This window comes from Pteronotus mesoamericanus, unplaced genomic scaffold (assembly GCF_021234165.1).
Source record: "Pteronotus mesoamericanus isolate MK-2021 breed Mesoamerican mustached bat unplaced genomic scaffold, CSHL_Meso_final contig_73, whole genome shotgun sequence".
NCBI classification, from domain to species: Eukaryota; Metazoa; Chordata; class Mammalia; order Chiroptera; family Mormoopidae; genus Pteronotus; species Pteronotus mesoamericanus.
The window spans coordinates 34,939,505-34,964,154 of record NW_026555245.1 but is presented as its reverse complement, the minus strand read 5'-3'; the positions used below and the strand labels follow the sequence as shown (position 1 = coordinate 34,964,154).

The following is a 24,650-nucleotide window of genomic DNA, read 5'->3' as shown; positions in this document are numbered from 1 at the left end:
CATTTCCCTGGGGTCTTGGGACAGAAGCCCCATTAGTATAGTGGAGAATACTGTATGCAAAATTGTTCCTGGTATGTCAGGTCAAACCCAATTCAGATTTAGATCTGTATCTTTGAAAAGTAATATGAGACCGTTTCACTTTTAAAAAAGTCAATGATAGCCTTGGCCGGTATAGCTCAGTGGATTGAGTGCTGGCCTGTGAATCAAAGGGTTGCGGGTTCCATTCCCAGTCAGTGCACATGCCTGGGTTGCGGGCCAGGCCCCCAGTAACAGACACATGAGAGGCAGCCACACACTGATGTTTCTCTCCCTTTCTTTCCCTCTCCCTTCCCCTCTCTCTCAAAATAAATAAATAAAAATCTACAAAAAATAAAAATAAAAAATTTTTTAAAAACTCAATGACAGCCCCAAACATATTGACCAGGGCCAGTCACAAGCAGTTTTTGACAAAGGCCTACACCAAAGTCTTTGCAGATCTCCCTAATACATAGAAACAAATACAAACAAGCAACCAATATGGGAAAACAAAGAAACAGACCCCAAATGAAGGAACAAGAGAATTCTCCAGAAGAGCTAGATGAAATGGAGGTAAGCAATTTATAAGACACACTGTTTAGAGTAATGATTATAAGGACACTCAATAGCATGAAAAAAGATATAGAAACCATAAAAAAGCATCAGAAATAAAGAACGCAGTACCTGAAATAAATAATAAGCTGGAAGGAATAAAGAGTAAGTTAGATGAAGCAAAGGATCAAATCAGTGATTTCGAAGACAAGGTATAAAAAACAAAACAAAACAAAAAACATCCACGCAGAGCAGAAAAAGAAAAAAGAAATTTAAAAAATGAGGAAAGCTGAAGAAACATTTTGGACAACATGAAGCATAACATCTGCATCATGGGAATACAAGAAAGAAAAGAGAGAGAGAAAGGGATGGAGAAACTATGTGAAGAAATAATGACTTAAAACTTCCCCAATCTGATGAAGAAAAAAGACACAACAGTCCAGGAAGCTCAGAGAGTCCCAAACAAGTTGGACCCAAAGAGGCCTACACCAAAACACATCATAATTATGATGACAAGTCTTAAAGACAAGGAGGGGACCCTAAAAGCAGCAAGAGACAAGCAGGTAATTACATACAAGGGAGCACGAGTAACATGGTCATCTGATTTCTTAACAGGAACGTATCAGCCAGAAGGGAGTGGCGTGAAATGTTCAAGGTGATGAAAAGCAATGACCTACAACGAAGGCTACTTACCCAGAAAGTAATCAGATTTCTCATCTGATTACCCATTTAAAATCAAATGAGAAATAAGGGGCCTCCAAGGCAAGAAAAAGCTACAGAAGTTTGTTAACACCAAACCAGTACTGCAACAAATGTTAAAGGGCTTGCTTTAAAAAGACAAAGAAAAAGAGAAAGAAAAAACCACAGGAAAATAGTCTAACAATAAAATGGCACTAAATATATATCTATCAATAATCACCTTAAACATAAATGTCTTAAAAGTTTCAATCAAAAGACACTGAAATTTGATCACCAACTGACACCATTCACAAAAAATAAACTCAAGATGGATAAAAGACTTAAATATAAGTCATGACATCATAAACGTCCTAGAGGAGAACACAGGAAGAAACTCTCAGATACCCCACGCAGCAATATTTTCACCGATATGTCCCCTAAAGCAAGGGACATAACGGAAAGAATAAACAAGTGGGACCTCATCAAAATAAGAAGCTTCTGCACGGCTAAAGAAAACATCAGCAAAATGAAAAGGGAACCAACTGTATGGGAAAATAGATTTGCCAATGATACAACAGATAGGGGTTTGATCTCCAAAATACATAAAGAACTCACATAACTCCACTCCAAGACGACAAATGATCCAATTAAAAAATGGGCGAAGGACCTGGGCAGACACTTCTCCAAGGAAAAGATACAGAGGGCCCAGAGATATATGAAAGGAGGAGATATATGATCACTAGCCATCAGAGAAATGCAAATTAAAACCACAATGAGATACCACTTCACACCAGTCAGAATAGCCATCATAAACAGATCAATAAGCAACAGGTACTGGTGAGGCTGTGGAGAAAAGGGAAAACTAGTACACTGTTGGTGGGAATGCAGACTGGTGCAGCCACTGTGAAAAAACAATGTGGAATTTCCTCAAAATGTAAAAATGGAACTGCCTTTTGACCCAGAGATTCCACTGCTGGGATTATACCCTAAGAATCCCAAAACACCAATTCAAAAGAACCTATGCACCCCAATGTTCATAGCAGCACAATAGCCAAGTGCTGGAAGCAACCTAAGTACCCATCAGTAAATGAGTGGACCAAAAAACTATGGTACATTTACACAATGGAATACTTTGCAGCAGAAAGAGAAAAAGAGTTACTACCCTTCGCGACAGCATGAATGGAACTGGAGAGCATTATGCTAAGGGAAATAAGCCAGGGGGTGAAAGACAAATACCATATGATTTCACCTATAAGTGGAATCTAACCAACAAAACAAATCAGTAAGGAAAATATAACCAGCCACATTGAAAGAAAAAAGAAAAAAACAGAATCAAGAGAGAAGGAGGTGGGTGGGGAAAGGGAATGGAAAGGTCAAATCAAGGAACATGTGTGGAGGACCCATGGACAAAGCCAAAGTGGGGAAGGATTGAGGGAGGAAGGTGGGAGAGGCGGGCAGGGGAAAGTGGTGCAGGGAAGGTGGAGACAAATGTAGTTGAACAATTAAAAAAAAAAAAAAACAACATAGGGTAGAAGAATGGATAAGAAAACAAAACCTATGTATATGCTGCTTCAACACACCCACCTCAGATCAAAAGATATACACAGACTAAAAGTAAAGGGATGGAAAAAAAAATCTCATGCAAATGGAAAGAAAAAAAGAAGCTGGGGTAGCAGTACTTATATCTGACAAAACAGACTTTAAAACCAAAGGTATAGTAAGAGATAATGAAGGACACTACAGAGTGATAAAGGGAACAATCTAACAAGAAGATATAACCCTCATAAATATTCTCTCACCTAATGTAGAAGCACCTAAATACATGAAGCAAATCTTGATGAACATAAAGGGAGAGACTGACAGAAGTACAGTTGCAGTAAGGAATTTTAACACCCAGTTGAGTTCAATGAATCGATCTTCCAGGCAGAAAATCAACAAAGAGACAGTGGCCTTAAACATGCACTAGATCAAATAGATTTAATGATAACTTCAGAGCATTTCACCCAAAAGCAGCACAATATACATACATTTCAAATGCACATAGAATGTCTTCTAGGATAGACGACACGTTAGGACAAAAAAACAAGTCTCAATAAATTTAAGATGGCTGAAATCATATCAACTATCTTCTATGACCAAAATGCTATGGAACTAGAAATCAATCACAGAAGAATACTGGAAAACATGCAAAGACACAGAAACTAAGTAACATGTTATTAAACAATGAATGGGTCAACAATGAGATCAAGGGAGAAATCAAAAGATATCTTGAAACAAAGGAAAATGAAGACACCAAAATCCAAAACCTGTGGGACACTGGGAAAGCAATCCTTAGAGAGAAATTCACAGCATCACAGGCCTATCTCCAAAAACAAGAATAAACTCAAATAAATCGTCTAACTTTACACTTAAAGGAACTTGAAAAAAAAATAACAAACACAGCCCAAAGTGAGTAGAAGATAGGAAATAATAAAGATCAGAACATAAATAAATGAAATAGAAACTAACACACACACACACACACACACACACACACACACACACACACGAGATCAGTGAATCCAAGAACTGGTTCTTTGAAAAGATAAGCAAGATTGGCAAACCTTTAACCACATTCATCAGGAAAAAAAGAGAGAGGACCCAAATAAATAAAATCAGAGATGAAAGAGGAGAAATAACAACTGACACCAAAGAAATACAAGGGATTATAAGAAAATATTCTGAACGACTATATGCCAACAAACTGGACTACTTGGATGAAATGGATAAATTCCTAGAAACATACAGACTTCTAAAACTAAATCAGGAAGAATCAGAGAATGTGAATAGACAGATTACACTGAGTGAAACTGAAGCACTAATAAAAAAACTCCCAAAAAACAAAAGCCTTGGACGAGATGTTTTCACAGGTGAACTTTACCAAATATCCTGGGAAGGACTAACACCTCTCCTTCTCAAATTATTTCATAAACTTCAAGAGAAGGGAAAGCTTACATCTCATTTTTTATGTCAGCATTATGTTAATTATAAAACCCGATAAATACATTACAAAGAAAGAAAAGTAGAGGCCAATATCCCTGATGAATATAGATGCTAAAATCCTAAACAAAATATTAGCAAACCGAATACAGCAATGCATCAAAAAGATCATACATCATGATCAGGTGGGATTTATTCTGGAAATGCAAGGTTGGTACTGCATTCACAAATCAATAAATGTGATTCACCACATAAACAAAATGAAGGTTAAAAACCATATGACCATATCAATAGATGCAGAAAAAGCAACTGATAAAATCCAGCATCTATTTATGATAAAAACTCTCAGAAAGTGGGAATAGAGGGAGCATACCTCAACATAATGAAGGTCATATATGAAAATGGGCAAAAACTATAAGTGTTCCCCTTAAGATGAGGAACAAGACAGGGGTGTCAGTTTTCAACTCTCTTATTCAACATAGTATTGGAACTCCTAGCCCTGCAGTCAGACAAGAAACAGAAATAAAAGGCATCCAAATTGGAAAGGAAGAAGTAAAACTGTCATTGTATGCAGATGACATGATAGTGTACATAGAGATCCCCAAAGATTCCATCTAGAAACTATTAAAACTGATAAAAGCATTTAGCAAAGTAGCAGGACACAAAATTAATATACAGAAATCAGTTGCATTTTTATATGCCAATAACGAACTAACAGAAAGGGAAATTAAGAAAACAATCCTATTCACAATTGCTTCAGAAATTATTAAATACCTAGGAATAACCCTAACCAAGATGTAGAAGACCTGTACACCAAAAATTATAAGACACTGAAGAAAGAAACTGAAAAGGATACCAGTAAGTGTAAGCACATACTATGTTCATAGATAGGAAGAATTAACATCATTAAAATGTCATTATAACCCAAAGCAATCTATAGATTCAATGCAACTCCTATCAAGATTCCAATGACGTATTTCACAGATAGAATAAAAATTTGTATGGAACCACAAAGGCACCACATAACAACAGTGATCCTGACAAAGAAGAACAAAGTTGGAAGACTCCCACTACGTAATATGAAACTATACTATATGCCATAGTAATTAAAGCAACATGGTACTGGCATAAAAACAGGCAACATAGATGAATGAAACAGAACAGAGAGTCCCAAAATAAACCCATTATCTTTAGAGTCAATTAAAATTTGACAGAGGGTGGAAGCACATTCAATAAATGGTGTTGGGCAAATTGGACAGATATGTGCAGAACAATGATACTAGACCACCTTCTTATACAACACAAGCATAAATTCAAAATGGATCAAAGACTTAAATGTTAGACCCAAAACCATAAAAACTGTAGAAGAAAACATAGGCAGCAAAATCTTGGACATTGCTTGTAGCAATATTTTATTGGATATATCTCCCCAGGCAGGGGAAACAAAAAATATAAGTAAATAGACAGGACTATATCAAACTAAAAAGTTTTTGCTCAGCAAAGAAAATCATCAGCAAAGTAAAAATGCAACCCACAGAATGGATTGTATTCACTGATATATCTGATAAGGGGTTAGTATCCAAAATTTATAAAGAACTTACAAAACTGACCACCAAAAAAACCAAACAAATCAATTAAAAAATGGGCAAAGAACCAGAATAGACACTTATCCAAAGAGGACATACAGATGGCCAATAGATACATGAAAAGATGCTCAATGTCACTAATCATCAGAGAAATGCAAATTAATACCACAATGAGATATCATCTCATACTTATCAGAATTGTTATCATCAATATATCAACAACCAACAAGTGCTAGTGACGATGTGGAGAAAGGGGAACCTTTTTGCACTGTTAGCGGGAATGCAGACTGGAGCAGCCACTGTGGAAAGCAATACGGAGAAATCTCAAAAATTAAAAATGGATCTGCATTTCAACCCAGCTATGCCACTCTGGGCATACATCTGAAAGAACACAAAACACGAATTCAGAAGAACGAAAGCACACCTATGTTCATCACAGTGTTATTTACAATTCCCAAGATACGGAAGCAGCCCAAGTGTCCATCAGTAGATGGGAAAAACAACTATGGGACAGTTACACAATGGCATTCTATTCAGCCATAGAAAAGAGGATAATTTTACCCTTTAAGATGGTATGGATAGACCTGGAAAACATTATGCTAAATGAAATAAGCCATTCAGAAAAAGACAAATACCATATGATTTTACTCATATGTGGAATCTAACAAACAAACTGAATTAACAAGGAAAGTGGGGTCAGACTCATAGATGGAGAGTAGGATGACTCTGTCGGGGTGGGAGAGTGGAGGAGTGGGAGAGCGAAGGGGGTTGAGGGATTGGGCAAAGAGGAAAAAGGACTCCTGGACATGGACAACAGTGTGGTGAAATGGTAATGAGAAAAAAAATACAATAAAGATTAAATTTAAACAGAAGTCAATGAAAAAAAGAACTTTCTTCAAAAAGAATAGGATATAACATTTCCAAAAGGATTCATCACAGGTTACATTAAATAGCTTGTTTTCCATGACTTGAAAATTACTTGATTTAAATAACATAGTTATTGAAAAATACTGACAATTAAAGCAAAATATACTTTCAAATATGAAAAGCATAGCTCTTGAACATTTATATCAAAATTCTTTTACCCATTCATTCACTCACTCACCCACTTATACCTGTAGGCATTAAGAAGGCCACAAAATATCCTATGGGGATATGTAATCTTTTGCAGGAAGGAGATGCTAAACCACATAAATGAATAACAATACAAAACATTACCTAAGAGCTTGTTCAAAGGATAATAATGTCATTTCTTAGTAAGACCTCAACAATTATTAAATTCACCACCAATTTAACAACATTTCTGGGGGAAGTAAACTATCCTACTACATGTACATATAAAATATAAGACACATTCAAGTATCAAAAGGACTATAATCATTAATTCAACAAACATTTATGAAGTGTCTACTACATGCCAGCAGTACCAGGCACTGGAGCTACATATGACAAAAAAGCCAAAACAACAATAACAAAACTCCCTGATCTTACACTTTCAAAAGGCAAAGAAACACTAATTGTTGTGTGTGGTGTGCCACCCAAATCCCCGCTTCAGGTTTAGTAGGGACAGATGGACTGGTGGATGGAAGAATAAACAAATGTACAGACAAACTGGCAGGTAGGTAGGTAGGTAGGTAGGTGACAGATAGATAGATAGATAGACAGACAGACATGAATGGATAACTGAATAGAGAGATATGAGTGGAGAGATAGACAGATGATTCCAGATAGATAAAATGAATACATAGTTTCATATAGTAAATAAATTGAATGCATATTTACAACCATTCCTAAAGAAACCTTCAAGCTTAGGTAGTTTTACTGGAATATTCTATTGTACCAAAAATTTAAAGAAATATTACTTATTCTGATAGCATTATCCTGACCACACACCATACAAAGATACTACAAGGAAACTACATAAGAATACCCCTCATGAGCATAGATTAAAAAATTCCTAATTAAATATTATTAGCAAATCAAATTGAGAAATGTACAAATAGGATAATACATTATGATCAAGTGGAGTTTATCCCAGCAATGCAGGTTTGGTTCACAATAGCAAAATCTATCAGATAGAGGAGTGAGTGGAAGTCACACTGACCTCCTCCCAGGACCATTCTGGAATTACAACTAAATTGTGGAGAAATCACCTGGAACAAACAACTGAATAATAGTGAGAGAGGAGCCTTTTAACCTCGAACAGACATAGGAATCAGCTTTAGCACAACCCAACTGGTAAGGAGTGAGGTACAGACTCGAGAAGGCAGGTGGGATGCCCGTGGGCGGCAGCATGAGAAGGATACTGAAATGGCCAGTTGGATCCCCCTGAGAAGAGTGGGGTCTAAACCATAAGCGGGGATCTCCAGCCTACAGCACCAGAGCTCAAAAAGTACACAGATAACAGCCAGCTGCGAAAAATGGCAGGGTTGCTGTCTGCCAGAGATGGGTGGCTGGAGATGCAAAGAGCTGTGTAAAGGGCCAATGCATAAGTTTTTGTTTGCAGCCACTTACCTTAGTCTCTGGCAAAGGCAGGAGCAGAGTGGGCTAGAGACGCCTGAGGAGAGACTGGGGAAGGAGGCTTTGGGGAGAGAACTGAGAGAGTAGCTGGAAGGATCGTGGTGTTGACTCCTACCCCATATGGCAGCAGCCATATTGCTCAGGCAGACCACTCCCCTGAGCGGCAGCAGTGTGAGAGGACCCAATAACCCCGCCCCCAGGAGGGACTCTGCTCCGTCCTGTGCTGTCTCTAGGCTGGCCTGCTGAGTGCAGAGTGACTAGATTAACAACTGAAGGAGAGAGCCACAGACAGTAGATTCCTGAAGTCCCGAACAGACTGCCTAAGGTCAGACAAGGTCAAAACCTGACATCATCTGAGGCAGATCCAGAAAGAAAAAAACCCAGTGGTCTCCTATTATAGAATTTCACAACACAAAGTCAGGAAATCAAGAAAGATCAATTTAAGAAGCAGAAGCAGAGAGAAGAGTACCACAGATAATGGGGGAACGAAGAAACACCCCCCAGTTGAAGGGAAAGGTGGAATTCCCCAGAGAGAAATAAATGAAATAAAGGCAAGTAAACTATCAGATATTGAGTTCAAAACAATGGTTCTAAGGAAGCTCAATGAGCTCGGTGAGCTCAGAGACAATTACAAAAAACTGCAGGGAAACTATGAGGAACTTACTGCAAACTGTATCAGCATGGAAAAGGACACAGAAACTATCCATAAGAGACAAGAGGAAATGAAGAATACAATTTCTGAATTGAAGAATACAGTAGAAGGAATCAAAAGCAGGCTAGACGAAGCAGAGGATCGAATCAGCGAGCTGGAGGATAAGGTAGAAAAAGCTCCCAGAAAGAGCAGGAAAATGAAAAAAGACTTAAAAAGAATGAAGAAGCATTTAGGGAAATGCAGGACAACCTGAAACGTAGTAATATTCATATCCTAGGGATACCAGAAGGAGAAGAAAAGGAGTAAAGGATAGAGAACTTGTTTGAAAAAGTAATGATGTCCCACTCCTAGGTATTTATTTACTCAAATGAAAACTAATGTCCACACATATACCTGTATGAGAATGTTTATAGCAGCTTTAGTCATAATTGCCAAACTTTCCCTCATTGGAGGAGAGAAAAAGTCACAAAAGCCCAGGAAGCACAGAGGGTCCCATTCAAGGGGAACCCAATGAGGCCCACTCCAAGACACATCATAATTAGAATGGCAAATATCAAAGACAAACAGAGACTCCTAAAGGCAGCAAGGGAGAAAGAGGTAGTAACATATAAGGGAGCCCTGGTATGGCTAGCAGCTGACTTCTCAACAGAAACACTACAAGCCAGAAAGGAATGGCAGGAAATATTTCAAGTAATAAAAAGCAAAGGCCTGCAATCAAGACTGATGTACTCAGCAAGGCTCTCAATTAAAATGGAAGGCAAAATAAGGAGTTTCCCAGATGAAAGAAGGCTAAAAGAACATACCAAACCAGCATTGCAACATATGCTAAGGGACTGCTTTAAGAAGATGAAGAAAAAGAGTCTATGAATACCCAGTTCCTTTCACAGTCACCAATACTTGATACTACCAATATTTTTAATACTTAATAATCTGACTGTGAAAATGATGTGTTATTTTAATTGTTACTTTGTTATTTGTTGAAATTAAGCCTGCTTTTGTATATTTCTGACCTATTTCTATTATTTTTTAAAAAGCTTTAAGTGACTTTCTGGTACTCTTTATTCATTTTTTGACGAAATGTTTGTAGAATTTTTTCCCCTAAAAAACAAAACAAAACCAAAAAAGCCTATTAACTCTTTTATAGATGTGTTGGAAATACTTTCCTATTCTATTTCTTGTCCTTTAACGTTTTTACATGAATATTACTGTATAGTTTTAAATGCTTAATACAGTCATATTGTCAATATTTTACTTTATAGCTTCTGGGTTTGAATATGTTACCCCAGGGTAAAGAAAACATTATTTTGTATTTTCTCCTAGAACTCCTTAGATTTTACGTATTGATTTTTAATTAACCTGAATACTTTCTGTAAAAATATGAAATAGGGCTCTATTTTTGTTTTATTTCAAATCATAGTGGTCCATGCACCTTATATGTTAAATAAGCCTTATTTTCCCCACTGATTTGAAATATCAATTTAATCACATATTACTTTGTTAGAAAGATGTATACATTTATTTCTAGGATGCTCATTGTATTTCATTGATCTACTTGGTTATTTCTGTGCAGGTGTCATGATTTCTGAGACTTTATAATGGATTTAAATTTTTTAGTATTTTATAATGGATTTTGACATTTTAAAATATAAATAAATAAAGTCAATCCACATTAAAAATAAAGAGAGAAAGAGAGAAGAAACTCCTACCTTTTACAACAAAATGGGTGGAACTGGAGAATATTATGCTAAGTGAAATAAGCCAGTTGGTGAAAGACAAATACCATATGATCTCACCTTTAAGTGGAATCTCTTCAAGAAAATAAGCTAATGAACAAAATAAAGCACAGGCACGGAGACATGGAGCAGACTGAAAGTGGCCAGAGGGGATGGGGAAGGAGGACAATGGTGGAAAGAAGGGGCAGGGACTAGACAAAGAACATGTGTGAATGACCCACGGACATGGACAACAGAGTGGGAGTTGACTGTGGGAATGGGGGAGGGGCTGGGCTGGGTGGAGGAGGGCAAAGGGGGAAAAACTGAGACAACTGTAATAGAATAAACATGATCTAAAAATAAAATTTAAAAAATCTATCAAGTAATTCCTCATAGTAACAATCTAATAAAGTATACAATCATCTTAAAAGTACACAATCACACCTTAAAAGGTGTGGGAATAAAAACATTTGACAAGACTCAATATCCATTTGTGAAAAACAAAAACTGTCAGCAATTTAGGAGTAAAAGGAAACTTTGTCAATCCAATAAAGGGTATCTACAGAAACTATAGTGATATATTTAATGCTATTAAACTGAATGCTTTCCCCCAAGCCTGTGCACAGGAATGTCTGCTCTCACCACTCCGATTCAATTGAAGTGGAGAGGCCTACACAGAGCAATTAGGCAAATATACACAGGAGTGGTGAGACCACACATTCCGTATATATTATATACATACAGATCAGAAATTCAATTAGACTTTTTTCTTGCTTTAATTTCCAACTGCTCATTGCTAGTATACAAAAATATAATTGATACTTTTCTGTGACCTTAATGAACCCATTTACATAGTCTTGTAGTATTTTTTGTAGATTCTTTTTATTTTCATTATAATGTCTATAAATAGAGATGATGGGCATTGAAAATGGGACAGTCAACTATGAAAACATTTCGGTAGTATCTTAATATATTCACTAACCATATAAACTAGCAGTCCCACTTCTAGGTTTTTATTTACTCAAAAGAAATGAAAACAAATGTCCACACATATACCTGTATGAGAATGTTTATAGCAGCTTTAGTCATAATTGCCAAAAAACTGGCAACAACCCAAAGATCCATCAATGGATGAAATTGAAACACTCACAATCATTTTTTTTTTTAATAAAATAAACTCAGAATAAAGGAGAGGTGGGAAGCAAAACAGTTTGAAGAAACTTCAGCTAGAAAAATATCAAATGGACTGCAAGAAAAAAAGACTAGAAGAAAGAAGAGTCATCTAGATACTAGAGTCATCTTGGAAAGATCCAAAGGTACTTTTAAAATGTCCTCTGCTTAACCTGGGAGGTTATCAGGTAGTTCAGGACTGTGGATCGATGCTGCCTGGGTTCAATTTCCAGGCTCCTCTCCATGATTTTGAGCACATTAATAGTACCACCTTCACAGTGTTAATGTAAAGATTAAATGAATTAACATATGTTTAGCAATTTTCAAGGTGCCTGAGCTGGTTATTAGCTGTTATTATTGTAATTGTTATTTTTGTTGAGCAGCTCTTAAAACTGTTATTAATCCTACCACTGATTTGGCAGAATTCGGTCCAATATGTATTCTGACTGACTCCTAAAAATAATGATCTTATTTTCTCATCTCTTTGAAATTTTCTAGACATTCTATAACACAAGCAACAAGGATCTTAACCCAAGTATTTTCTCTGTTCATATTTAAAGCACACCTTATAAGTTCTGATACCATTTGCTGAATTTATTAGATATCTCTTATGCTATCCCTACATTCATACTTGTTCTTGTTTCTGTTCTGATTGTGATCTTAGCTTTCCAGTAATATTTAACACTTTGATTATCCTTCAAGCACCTAATTTCACAGCTTAAAACCACAAAAAGGTAATAACTTTCTCCCATCTCCACACCGACTAATAAGATGCTAGGGAAAACATATCTAGAAATCACCTGTTTTTCCTTCTTTTATAAAAGTACACCTCTCTTCTTCCTAGAGAATCACTGCTCTTCCCAAATCTTTCTTTCCTCCTTAGTTAAATGAAGACACTGTATTAGACAAAAATTGTTCTGAACTAAATATGTACGTAATTTGAACTCCAGTTAAATATATTAAAGGAGCATGAGTGGTATAGGATAATGATGTTTTTTTAAAAATCAGTTTTGCTAACTGGTGGTAATTGGTATACAGAATATAATCAAACCAAATTAATAATACCAAGATTTATAAATTGCGCATCACTATAAAATTTAATACAAATGCAGTGTAGAAGCCCCATTTTTACATAATCTCCATTAATTTTATAGTATAACTTATATTTTTCTATTTATAGCTGCTATATGTTACATATATTACATAAAACAAATCTCTTTGCTGTTATATTTTGCTTTCATTCATATTTTTTAATTTATATACACTTGAATGAGCAACTGCCATACAAATTTTAAAAAACAACAACAAAAATACACATTTCCCAAGTACTTTACATCTTCCCACTTCCCTCAGGTATTGCTATAATTTGCAACGATCAGATTTCATGCAAATTATGCAATGACATCACAAAGCTTTATTTTAAGAGAGTAGCCTAAAAGTAAAATAAACATTAAAACCAAAGGTTTTTATACCCTAAACATTTTTATTTACTATTAATTCCCTATGTTCACAAAAGTATACATACTTGCAAAAGATCAGAATTAAGAAATAGGCAAGAACATTTCTTTAAATAATAAGTTGGTATTTATTCTTTACAATAGAAGTTAAAAATTGATTAAATAAACCAAATTCCTAGAGATTACTCCCAAATATCAGGTTGGGCATTAGAGGAAGCAGGCCAGTTTCTCTCAGAAGTTATCAAAATATTTTAGTAGTCGGGTCAGCTATTTTGGTTGCCTTTTAAAACAAATTAATTATGATAAAGAGAAAAATTATTTCCAAATATACATCAAATTTCATGAGCGTAAAGTAAGGTGGAAAACCTCCAAACAAGGAAGAAGAACCTGTTAAAGTTTCGGAAGGCACTTACCTCATGCACTAGAGCAAGCGAGGTCTGCTTGAAACTACGCCCTCTACTGGCCATCAGTCGATTCAAAGGTTTGCCATCTTTACTCTGGTACATTGAAACATCGTAACAAAACAACATGCCACCTTAAAAAAGAAACAGAAAGACATTTTTTTATGAAAATAACTTTATTAATCACATTTCCAGTAATCAATATTTAATCAATATATATAGAGATATTTACCAATTAAAAGAATTTGCCAGGTAAATTATATTTGACTATAGGAGTCCAAGGAAAGAAAAAGTAGAAGAAATATATAACTTATATTTAAACTGCAACTTATTTAACAGCTTTATTCACTTTTAAATAAATGATTAAATTTACAAGTCATGGTTTTAAATCTTATGAACTGTTACTTTAGAGATTTTATTAAGCTTTTTTTAAAAATTCCAGTTAAAGAGAAATGCTTGCACATATCAATCTCCTGATACCATGGGCTCCTTTAGTTTATACCTACAAGTGGACAAGTTTTCCCTCATACTAGCATTTACATACATTCATTCTCTCTTTTTCCCTCCCTCCTCCGCTCACCCTTCTCTTCCCAGTCCTTCCCACTCTTGTCAATTAAGTTCTCAAACTGAACTTCCAGCTCCAGCAGGCCACCAGTATCAATGGAATAGCAAGGGCAGGCAGCCAAGTGCTAGAGTGAGTTAGGGTAGTCTTGGAAACTATCTGGGTAATTTTGAGCCAATGAAAAGATACATTCAAGGACTAAGATAATTTAAAACATAGAGGTAATTACATTTTTAAACCTCTCTTTCTGAAGTATCATATGCATAGAGAAAAGTGTGCATATCATAAGCATACAGAGCTCAGTGAATTCTCATAAACTGAGCAAACATGTCTGAGCACCACCCAGATCAAGAAACAAAACATTATTAACATCCCAGAAGTCTTTTCTGTTTTGTTCTAGTCACATGCAACCCTATCTCAAAGGTAGCAGTACTCTTTTAGTAACCATTTTGCCTACTTTGGTACTTTATATGAGTGGAATTAGATTGTAAAATGGCTTTTTAAAAAACTGGTTTCTTCCACTCAACATAATCACTGCAAGAATCATTCATATTGTTATTGGCAGTTGTAGTACATTCATTCTTATTGCTAAATGACATTCCATCATGTGAACAAACTACAATTTATTTATCCATTTTACTGTCAACAGGCATTTAGATAGCTTCCAAGTTTAGAGCAACTCAAATAATGCTGCTATGAGCATTGTAGTATATGTCCTATGGTGACTTCATTTGGGTTTATCCTTAAGAATGACATAGTTGGGTAACAGAGTATAAATTTATTCAGTACCAGTTTTTCAAAGTGGTTGTACTAGCATACATTCCAATAGCAGTTCTGGTTGCCCCAACACTTCATATTTTCCATCTTTTTTTCATTTTAGCCAATCTTTTAAGTATGTGGCAGTACCTTATTGGGGTTTTAATTTGCATTAATTGACTAAGTTGATTATCTACTCCTAGGTTCATTGGTCATTTGAATATTCTCATTTTGAAGGATATGGTCAATATTTTTTCCTGTTTTCTGATTGTCTTTTTCTTATTGATTTGCAAAAATGTGTTATTTATTCCAGATAGGAGTTTTTATCAGATATATGTATTATGCCTTCTTGTATTCTATGGCTTGCCTTAATACTCTCTTCAAGGTATATTCTCATTAAGACATGTTCTTGATTTTAATATAATTTGTCATTATTTTTCTAACTGGGCCTTTTAATTATAGAATCATTTGTTGCAAACATCATCCCTTTTCCCCACAGCACTGCAGTGCCACCTTTGTAATAAATCTGGTGACCTTGTTTATGTGTGTCTGTTTCTCAACATTCTATATTCTTCCATTGGTCAGTTTGTCTATCCTTGCACCTATACCACATGCTCAATTATTGCAGTTTTATAATAGGTTTTGACATCTGGTAATGTATAACCTCCTATTTTGTTTTTAATTTTCAAGATTATGTTGGCTATTCATGCATTTTCATGCAAATTTTAGAATCAGCTTGTCAATTTCCAAAAAACCCTGCTAGGATATTGATTTGGATTGGGTTGAATCTAATTATCAATTTGAAGAGAATTAACATTTTTGCAAAACAGTCTTCTAGTCTGTAAACAGTGTATATCATTCCATTTGTTAGAATTTTTAAAGATTTTCTCTGTGATGTTCTGTAGCTTCCAGCATTAGAGCTTCTTCTATTGAGCTTCCTTGGAACCATTGTTTTGAACTCAATATCTGATAGTTGACTTGCCTCTATTTCATTTAGCTCTCTTTCTGAGGATTCCTCCTTTCTCTTCAATTGGCGGGTATTTCTTTGTCTTCCCATCATTTATGAGACTCTTCTTCTTTGCTTCTGCTTCTTCAATTGATCTGTCTTGATTTCCTGACATTGTGTTTTGAACTTCTATGGTAGGAGACACCTATTTTTCCTTTCTGTATCTGCCTCTGATGATGTCAGATGCTGACCCAGTCTGACCTTAGGCAGCCTGTTCCAGACTTCCAGGAATCTACTGTCTGTGGCTGTCTCCTTTAGCTGTTAATCTCAATATTTTGAAATTTGTTGAAGTTTATGGTTTGTCATATGGTCATTTTGGTAAGTTTTGCTTGTACCATTAAGAAGCATAGGAATTCTACCACTGTTCCATGTGTCAGTTAAGTAAAGTCTCTTCACAGTGTTGTTCAGATATTTGCTAAATTTATTGATTTTATTTGGTTATTTATCAAGCTATTGAAAAAGACATTTTAATGTTTCCCACTTTTACTACAGTTCTATTTCATCTTTTAGTTCTGCTCATTTTTGCCATGTATTTTGAAGCTATGTTATCTTGTGTACACTGGTTAGAACAATGATATTTTCTTAATGGAAGAACTTCATTATCTCCATGAAATGTCCCTACATTTCTAGCTTCTTCCTCTTTAATATGTCTAGAACTTTTCCAATGTATACTGTATAGTAAATAAAAGAACCACAGAAATTTTACTAGAAATGATGTTAAACTCCTCTCCTCTGTTAGGCAGATAGAGTGAAGGACTGAACTGCCCAATCAAATCAGGGATTGAACTGGGTTAGGCTTATTTATAGCTCTGGTAAATCTCAGTCCATGTCTGGTTCAACCCTGTTCCTAGGACATACCTCCCCAAGATTTTCAACTGAGAGTCTAATTGGACTCCTCAGTATCGAATAGTTATGAGAGATTCAGATTTGTCCTCATAGGTTTTCAGCTTACTTCTTTAACTCTCCCATCCCTTAAAGTCCAAATTTTGGCAAGTATCTGGAAGGAGACACAGACTGTGTTTTGGAGGTTCCTCAAGCCTCCCGTGCTGTCACTCAGGAACCATATTAAATGTCCAGATCTCCATTGATTTCTCTGCTTCGTGCACCAGCCTCAGCAATTGCTAAGGTCAAGCCTGCGTTTCAGCCTCTAGCTCAGGCCAAAATCAGTAATTGCACCCAGGAACAAAGAGCTATAGATCTTTAGTATTAACTCACTACTCATATGCTTTATTTTCAGACCCATTCTCCTAGCCACTCTTTGTTCCCTAAACATGAGACTGAAGGAGATTTCACTTTGCCTTTCAGAAGAAGCATCAGTCTAGTTCTTTAACTCTCTGAGCAAACTCAAAATTCAGCAAATATCTTAGGATGAAAATCTCCAATTTGTCTCTTATATTAGTCAGAGTCCAGAGAAACAGAATGAAAAAGAGATAAATATCTGCAAGCTGGAGAAACAGGAAAGCCAGCAGTATAATTTAGTCTCTGATTCCTAAAGTCTGAGAACCAGGAGGCTAATATCCAAGGGCAGGAGAAGACGGATGAACTCGTTCACACAGAGAGAGGAATTTCACCCTTCCTTTGTTTTTCTGTTCTATTCAGGCCCCTAACAGATTAGATGGTGCCCAAACACACTGATGAGGGTGATTCAAATAGTAACTTCTTTTGAGCACACACATAAAATAATGTTTTAGCAGCTACCTGGGCATCTCTTAGCCCAACCACGTTGACACGTAAAATTAACCATCACTCATCCTAGTCCAGTGGAACCACTGAAAGCTCTACTGGTTTCTCTATCCTCCAATAGGCCTCTTCCTGGACAATCCCCAATCCTAGCCCACAACCAGAATCAGTGAATACTGCCTTTGGGATTGAAGAGTCCTAAAAGGTTCTCTTATTCTGGTCTTTTTGTATATCTATTTATGTTTGCTTCTACAGTTCTCTGATCCTTTAAAATGTGATTTATTTTTATCATTTATCCACCTGTGTCTACATGTTAGCAGCAGCAGCAATGCCCTACCATGAAGGACTACATCCTACTTGAAAATAGAAGTTAAAACATTACATCAAAAACTTGTAGCTGAGTATGTTGTACTATGCTCACCTGCAAGGCCAGGTTTCAAACCTGGTTGCTTGTTTGTTTCATACATTTTCAACATAAAATTGGGAATTCCTGCTACTGTCTTTCCTTGGTCTGAGCGAGCACCTCCTTTTAATGCCAGGTGATACACCCCACGGGGCATATTCACCATTTCTTGCTTCGTGAGCGATGTAAAAAATTCCTCCAAAGCTGAAAGAGATAAAAGGAGATCAAAAGCAGAGTATTACAGTATGCTAGAAGAGAAACATTCATTCTTAACTCACACATACACAGATGTGTGCACACAATACCAACAACAACAGCAGCAGCAACTTAGCCAATTTCAGGCCAAACTTCACAAAATAAAAAGAGAACTCTTGATTCTCATTCTCTTTTTAGTCTTCCCCAAGTCAGACCATGGCACCCAGTTGCTCAAACATAAAAACCTAGTCATTCTTAACTTCTCTCTTTCCCACAGTCCTTATATATACTCCATTAGCAAGTCCTTCTAGATCAACCTTCAAAACTATATCCCAGATCCACCAACTTTTCTCCATTTTTGATGTTACTTGCCCAATCATTATCTCTTCTCTTCCTCATCCTAATTTAAAAACAAGTTTGTTCATTTCTACTCCTCATGACCACCCCTACAAACCATCTTGCCCAATCATTATCTCTTCTCTTCCTCATCCTAATTTAAAAACAAGTTTGTTCATTTCTACTCCTCATGACCACCCCTACAAACCATCTTTTCTACCCAAGAGCCAGAATTTTATGTCATTCCCCTTCCTAACATCTTCCAAGGGTTTTTCACCATAGATAGAATAACATGAAAACTTCTGACAATGACCAAGGCTTCGTACGATTGAGTCCCTGACTCCCCCTCTGACCTCATCTTTAACCACCTGCCCTCCTTGCTAGCTATGTTAGAGGCACACTTCCATGTGGCCTTTTTTTCCATTCTTCAGTAACACAAAGTTCATAGGTAAGCCAGGGCCACAACACTTGCTATTTCTTTTACATGGAACACAACAGTCCCAGAATTCCATGTGACTGGCTCCTTTTTGTCATTTAGGTATTTTCAGAGAGGGCTTTTATCTTTCTGTAGCAATATCAGTATAGTTATTAAAACACAAAATATTAGCTTATTATTTCTTTGCTGTGGTCCTTCTAATTAATCCCAAAAGGCTTATTGCTTGACATTTTTACTTATTATAAGGTAACACAGAAACATGGGATCAGAAGACAATAGATACCCAAACAAAGTACTTGCCAAGCCTATACGTTCATACCCAAGTGTTATTTTCCTAAGGACCACTAGAGGCTGCCCAATGCAGAAACAAAGACATTAAAAGTAAACAAATCATATGGAAAACAAAAAAGGAAACTACTGCATGTGCCTCTTATTATGGGAACAAAAAGGCAAGGATACACCTAACAAAACTGGAATTTCATTCTTAATAGACCTAAAAGTCTCCTTTAAATGACCATAATTAATTAAAGGCAGTGAGTGTTCACTGGAGCATCTACTACGTGCCCAGTTCTGTCAGTCCTATATAGGAACTTCCTAGATGCAACCATGCTTCTCCGTTCAAAGCCCAGAGAACACTGTGTGGGATGCTTTCCATTTACCACCCCCGACCCCCAGGACTATCCTCCACTCTCTCAATCCGACTCTGTGCCTTGGAAGAACAACCGTTAACAACTGCATCATCAGGCTCCCTTGTTCTCTGGCTTCAACCAAAGCGAGCACTGGCAGGAGGCCAGAGAGTGCAAACACAGTGAGGTCAGGCATGTATTCCCCGATACTCACCTGCAGGTTTGCTACAGGTAGCCTGCATCACTCTTAGGAAGGTCTTGGCTTCCCGATTTATGACACCGATGTTCTCTGCCATTCTCCTAACTGCTGCCTCCTCTTACCTCTTCTAGCTAAGGGACATTAATGACTCTGGGAGGATTCACCATTGCTTGTGACGTCTTCCTTTAACCTTGACACCGTGAGTGTAAATAGTCCCTTTATTCAATTCTTAATGACTCCATCTGAATGCACCTTTCCTGTCAAGACTCTAATCAATATATCATCTAACTGAAATAGAAAAATAACAACCAACTGCAGGCCATATACCCAATACTTGCATTCACGTTTACCCATATGGCCACTTCAAGCCAGCTGAGGATGAGTATAGACTTTTCAGGATGTGGCTACAATCATTGTGAAGACACAGGCACTAAGGATGAGAGAGGATAATTTCATGCTTCCTGAGAAGGAATCCTTTTCCAGCAAAAGCTGATATATGTGAAGAAATAAGTCCACATCTGCAATAGACTAATCCAGGAATGTAAATTTGTCTACTTGTCAAGCTCCTCAGAGAACTAAGGATTTTCATAATAACTCCAGCCCTGAGAATAGTTTAAATGAGGATAAGATACCATGACTGTAACTGATATAGAAAAAAACCATCTTCCCCAGCCACTAAGCTAGCAAGCAGGATTGTTTTGCACTGTCATTGAGTCTTGCCCTAGTCTTTTCCTTACAGATGACCAGGTCAGAATTTGAAAAGAGTGAAAAATCTGTAGGTCACAGTGTTAGACATAAATTTTTAAAACAAACCTAAACATCTTTCAGGTGAGTGGATAAAGAAATGGTAGTACATCTTACAATGGAATACTACTCAGTAACAAAAAAGAACAAGTCACACAGACAAGTATTTGGGTGGATTCAAAACGGTCCTGAGTGAAAACCAAAAAAAGTGCTAATCCTAAAAGTTTAGATACTGTATTAAAAAACCTGATGAAATCCGAATGCTTCTATAGTTAATAATATTGTACCAATGTGAAATTCCTGGTTTTAATAATGAACTATGGGTACATGAGATGTTATCAATCAGGAGCAGCTTAGGCTTAGGTGAAAGTACACAGAAACTCTCTAAACTATTTTTGCGACTTCTTGTAAGTCTAAAGTTATTTCAATATTTTAAAAAAATGAAATCAATACCACTAACACCCCTATTTAAAATAATGCAAATTAATGAATTTACTTTGCAGCTGCATTTGTGTTTACTTGAAAGGAAATAAGAGGAGAAAAAGGCCAGGACACACATTCAGTGGAATCTGGTTTTCTGTCTAATATGTGTCATCCACGCTGGACCTTTTAGAGTATACATTCCTAAGACTGGTCCTTTTTCCTGGTTCTGTTCTGAGTAATCCCAGGGAAAGTGAGGCACAGAAAAATGAAGAACTTTGTCCATTAGAACCTGACTCTAATTATTGAACTTTCTCAAACAGTTACAATTGCTGACCTCAAATCCTCCCCTTTTTTCTCAAGGAAAGGTGCTAATAACCATCATGGACAAACCATGTAGAGGAGCGACTTCATGGCCAGCACAGCACCGCGCAGACAGGGAGGACACAAACAACAGCATGCCCTGGCAACAAACACCTTTCCCTTCTCTCATACCATAAGCCCAGGTGGTGAGGGATCCATGTAAGGGGAAACATCAACATTTAGAAAGCTCAAGAGGACTTTTAACTCTAAGACTATTTTAGGAAACAAGAAGAGCTTTGGTAACTGATGGCTTTTTCCTTCTTCAACTCACTATTAACTGCAGGAAAGTCTTAGACTCTGAAGAACCCTGAGGTAGGAAATGGGGAAGAACAGAAAAGAGGAACAGGAAACGAGCCTTTATTGATTGCTTGTTCAGGACATCGGGAGAAAAGAAAAGGCGAGTCTTTGTCTAAGTTGTACCATTCAATCTTCTCTAATGAAAGGAGTTGGGGATTTGGTACAGGAGCTTGGTCTAGAAATAAGTAATACATATTTGGCTGAATCCCTCAGGAATCTCTATGTGAGATGAAACCAAGGAAAAAAATCTTCCAACATTACAGATAGTGAAATTATGATTGTGAAGGTATGATGACATTTCTTGGGTTTATTGAACTTAACTTCTGAAGTTAAACTTTTACATCCATGAACATTCAAGCTAGAATTGGGGCAGGACAGGTAATAGATGCATGTTCAGCACAATGCTGGCTAATACTGAATTAGAATAATTAGATATAATTAGAATAATTTTTAAATGCCATGGTTCTGTAAAATTTATGTTGAAACTAAATGACCATACAATTTGATCTATTTTTTAAAGGCATTAATTTGTAGTTCTTGAATATTGATACCATCTTTGGAGTAGTTCCAAAGAAAGAATAAATTTATAATTATGAAACTAGCCAGTAAATCTTAGAAGATTCTAATGATCTTTTCACTTACCTTGTATCATAATAAACCATTATTATGTTCAATTTTATTCAAGTCTAACATATCCAGAATGTCTTGAACACTGTACTACCTCAAAGAGTCCTATAGAACAGATTGATGCATTTGGCATTTCAGATAGAAAATATGTATGTAAGGTTAAAGTAAGCTATTAATATGTATGCATTACAAAAGAACACAATCAGATAGGTAAAAATTACTGAAAACTGCTAGCTTCCCTGCCACTAAATAAGTAAGTGTCACCTGGTAAAACCAAAGGTGAGGTGAATGACACCAGTTTGAGATAGCACGAGCCAGGAACTGAAAGATCCACATCCTTTTCGTCACCCTCGTCATCTTCTTCTTCATCTTCATCTAGCTCATCAGGAATATGGATTTCTGGTCTTATCTGAAATGACAGAGAAGACAATACTAAAACATTATGTAAAATCTTTTCTTTGTACTCTTTATGTCAAGATTTAAAAATTAAGTTAGACTTATTGCTCTATAATGTCAAAAGACCATTAAAATGAACTTCGAAAACCTATTCATTTTCAGACTAACTAAATGTCAATCTCTAATCATCTTATTAGATACAATCCCAGATCCATGTAAAGAACTAATGATAATACATAGTAAGAAAATCACCATAAACCAACAAAAGCAATGATTATTAGAGAAAATGAATAAAATCTTACACTGACAGTCAAATGCAAACACTGACACATTCAACACATTGAACATCTATGTTTTATAATTAAATATTTGCCTAGTCTGAATATATTTTTTTTAATTTGTAATTCTATCCATATCTCCATGACAAAATTAAAATCTTCCAATGAAATGTATAGTAGAGATCAGGAAAAGACAGAGTGCTTTAGCTGACTTTGTTTTAGACGTGGCAGTTTGTTGCTATAGAATATAAAAACACTAAAATCTGTACTTGGTAGCTATACTTTATTGTAGATGATTTGCAGTTTGAAGATTTTGTAGCTGCTCTGTGATTACTTAGGGTTGTTTGAACCCAAAATAAAAAAATGTAAAAAGATTACCACTATTGTAATTTCCACAAGATATAACTGTCAAGCAATTAATTAAATTTTTAATACTTTCAATGACACACTATCATGGTGCCCACATGGAGATAATTAAGCATTAGGGAAGGAAATCCAAATATATAAAAGTGGATGCTATAACCATAAAGTGCCAGAACCCAGTCATTACCATTAGCCTGTCTCCTGGAGTTATTTTTAGAAATAATTAACAATTCCTGCAGACTGCCTTCTTCATAGGTCCCCAAAGCACTGTTCCATTTAGGAACTGCACTAAGTCAGGGTTCTTGCAGGGGGATTTTAAAAATAAGAGGAAATGCTTCTCTTAAGTATCATAATCTCAACTCCAATGAAGCCTTTCAACCATAACCAGTGTTCTCATCAACAGTTAAAGAGTGTAAGGAACCTGACTACCCGACAACTTTCAAAGACAAGATTTAATCCTGATTCAATATTGAGTGCTTAATTCTCAGAAAACTGAGCCAGCTATAATTACAGAGATAACAGTAATCCATGCTTCACATAGGACATTTGTTGATAGTTGTTGATATTAATGCATACCAGAGACAGACAGCCTGGCATGTTTGCAAACCTCTTGGTTCTGACAAGTTGAGTTTTCCAAGTGTCTATTGTCTACACACATATTTGGAAGTTGCCAGAGTTCGTATCATGAGGAATTATCTTAGAGACTCTAACCAGTTCTAGTTGCCTAAGAAGTTCCCAAGAAAGAAGTTGGTCTGGGTCCATTTGCCTTACTTCCTGACTTTTTAGAGATCCATAGTACACATTTGAAAAATAATATTTGAACAGCATACTGGGGAAACAGACAATGCTTACAGCTAGAGGCTACATCAGTAACACCAGTTACCACACCAGTCCACCAAAGCACTGGGAAGCTCTGCTATACATCACATTCAAGTGATAGGAGACTTGGGGAGGTGAAGGGCATAGGTAAACACTTAAGCTAATATGAAAATTCAGAGGAATGGTGAGGATGTGGAGAACTCGGAACCCTCATACACTGCTCGTAGGAATGTAAAATGGCGGAGCATTTTACAAACCTTTGGAAAACAGGTTGGCAGTTTCTTAAAATATTAAACACAGTTATCATGTGCGTCAGCAATTCCACTGCTAGGTATATAACCATGAAAAGTGAAAATGTATGATCATACAAGGACTTGCACATGAATGTTCATGAATGTGAATGCAGTATTCATCATAGCTAT

At 36.3% G+C, this 24,650-nt stretch overlaps 1 protein-coding gene across 1 annotated transcript in view; it reads right to left on the bottom strand.

Moving 5' to 3' along the window:
* Nucleotides 1–24,650, bottom strand: part of FOCAD (focadhesin) — a 321,816-nt gene that overhangs the window by 84,121 nt on the left and 213,045 nt on the right. The window contains exons 19-21 of the mRNA XM_054583210.1: nt 22,637–22,781; nt 18,148–18,333; nt 13,735–13,856 (exon numbers count right to left, since the gene is read on the bottom strand). Of these exons, the coding sequence (XP_054439185.1) occupies nt 13,735–13,856; nt 18,148–18,333; nt 22,637–22,781 (453 nt within the window). The remainder of the gene's footprint in view (nt 1–13,734; nt 13,857–18,147; nt 18,334–22,636; nt 22,782–24,650) is intronic.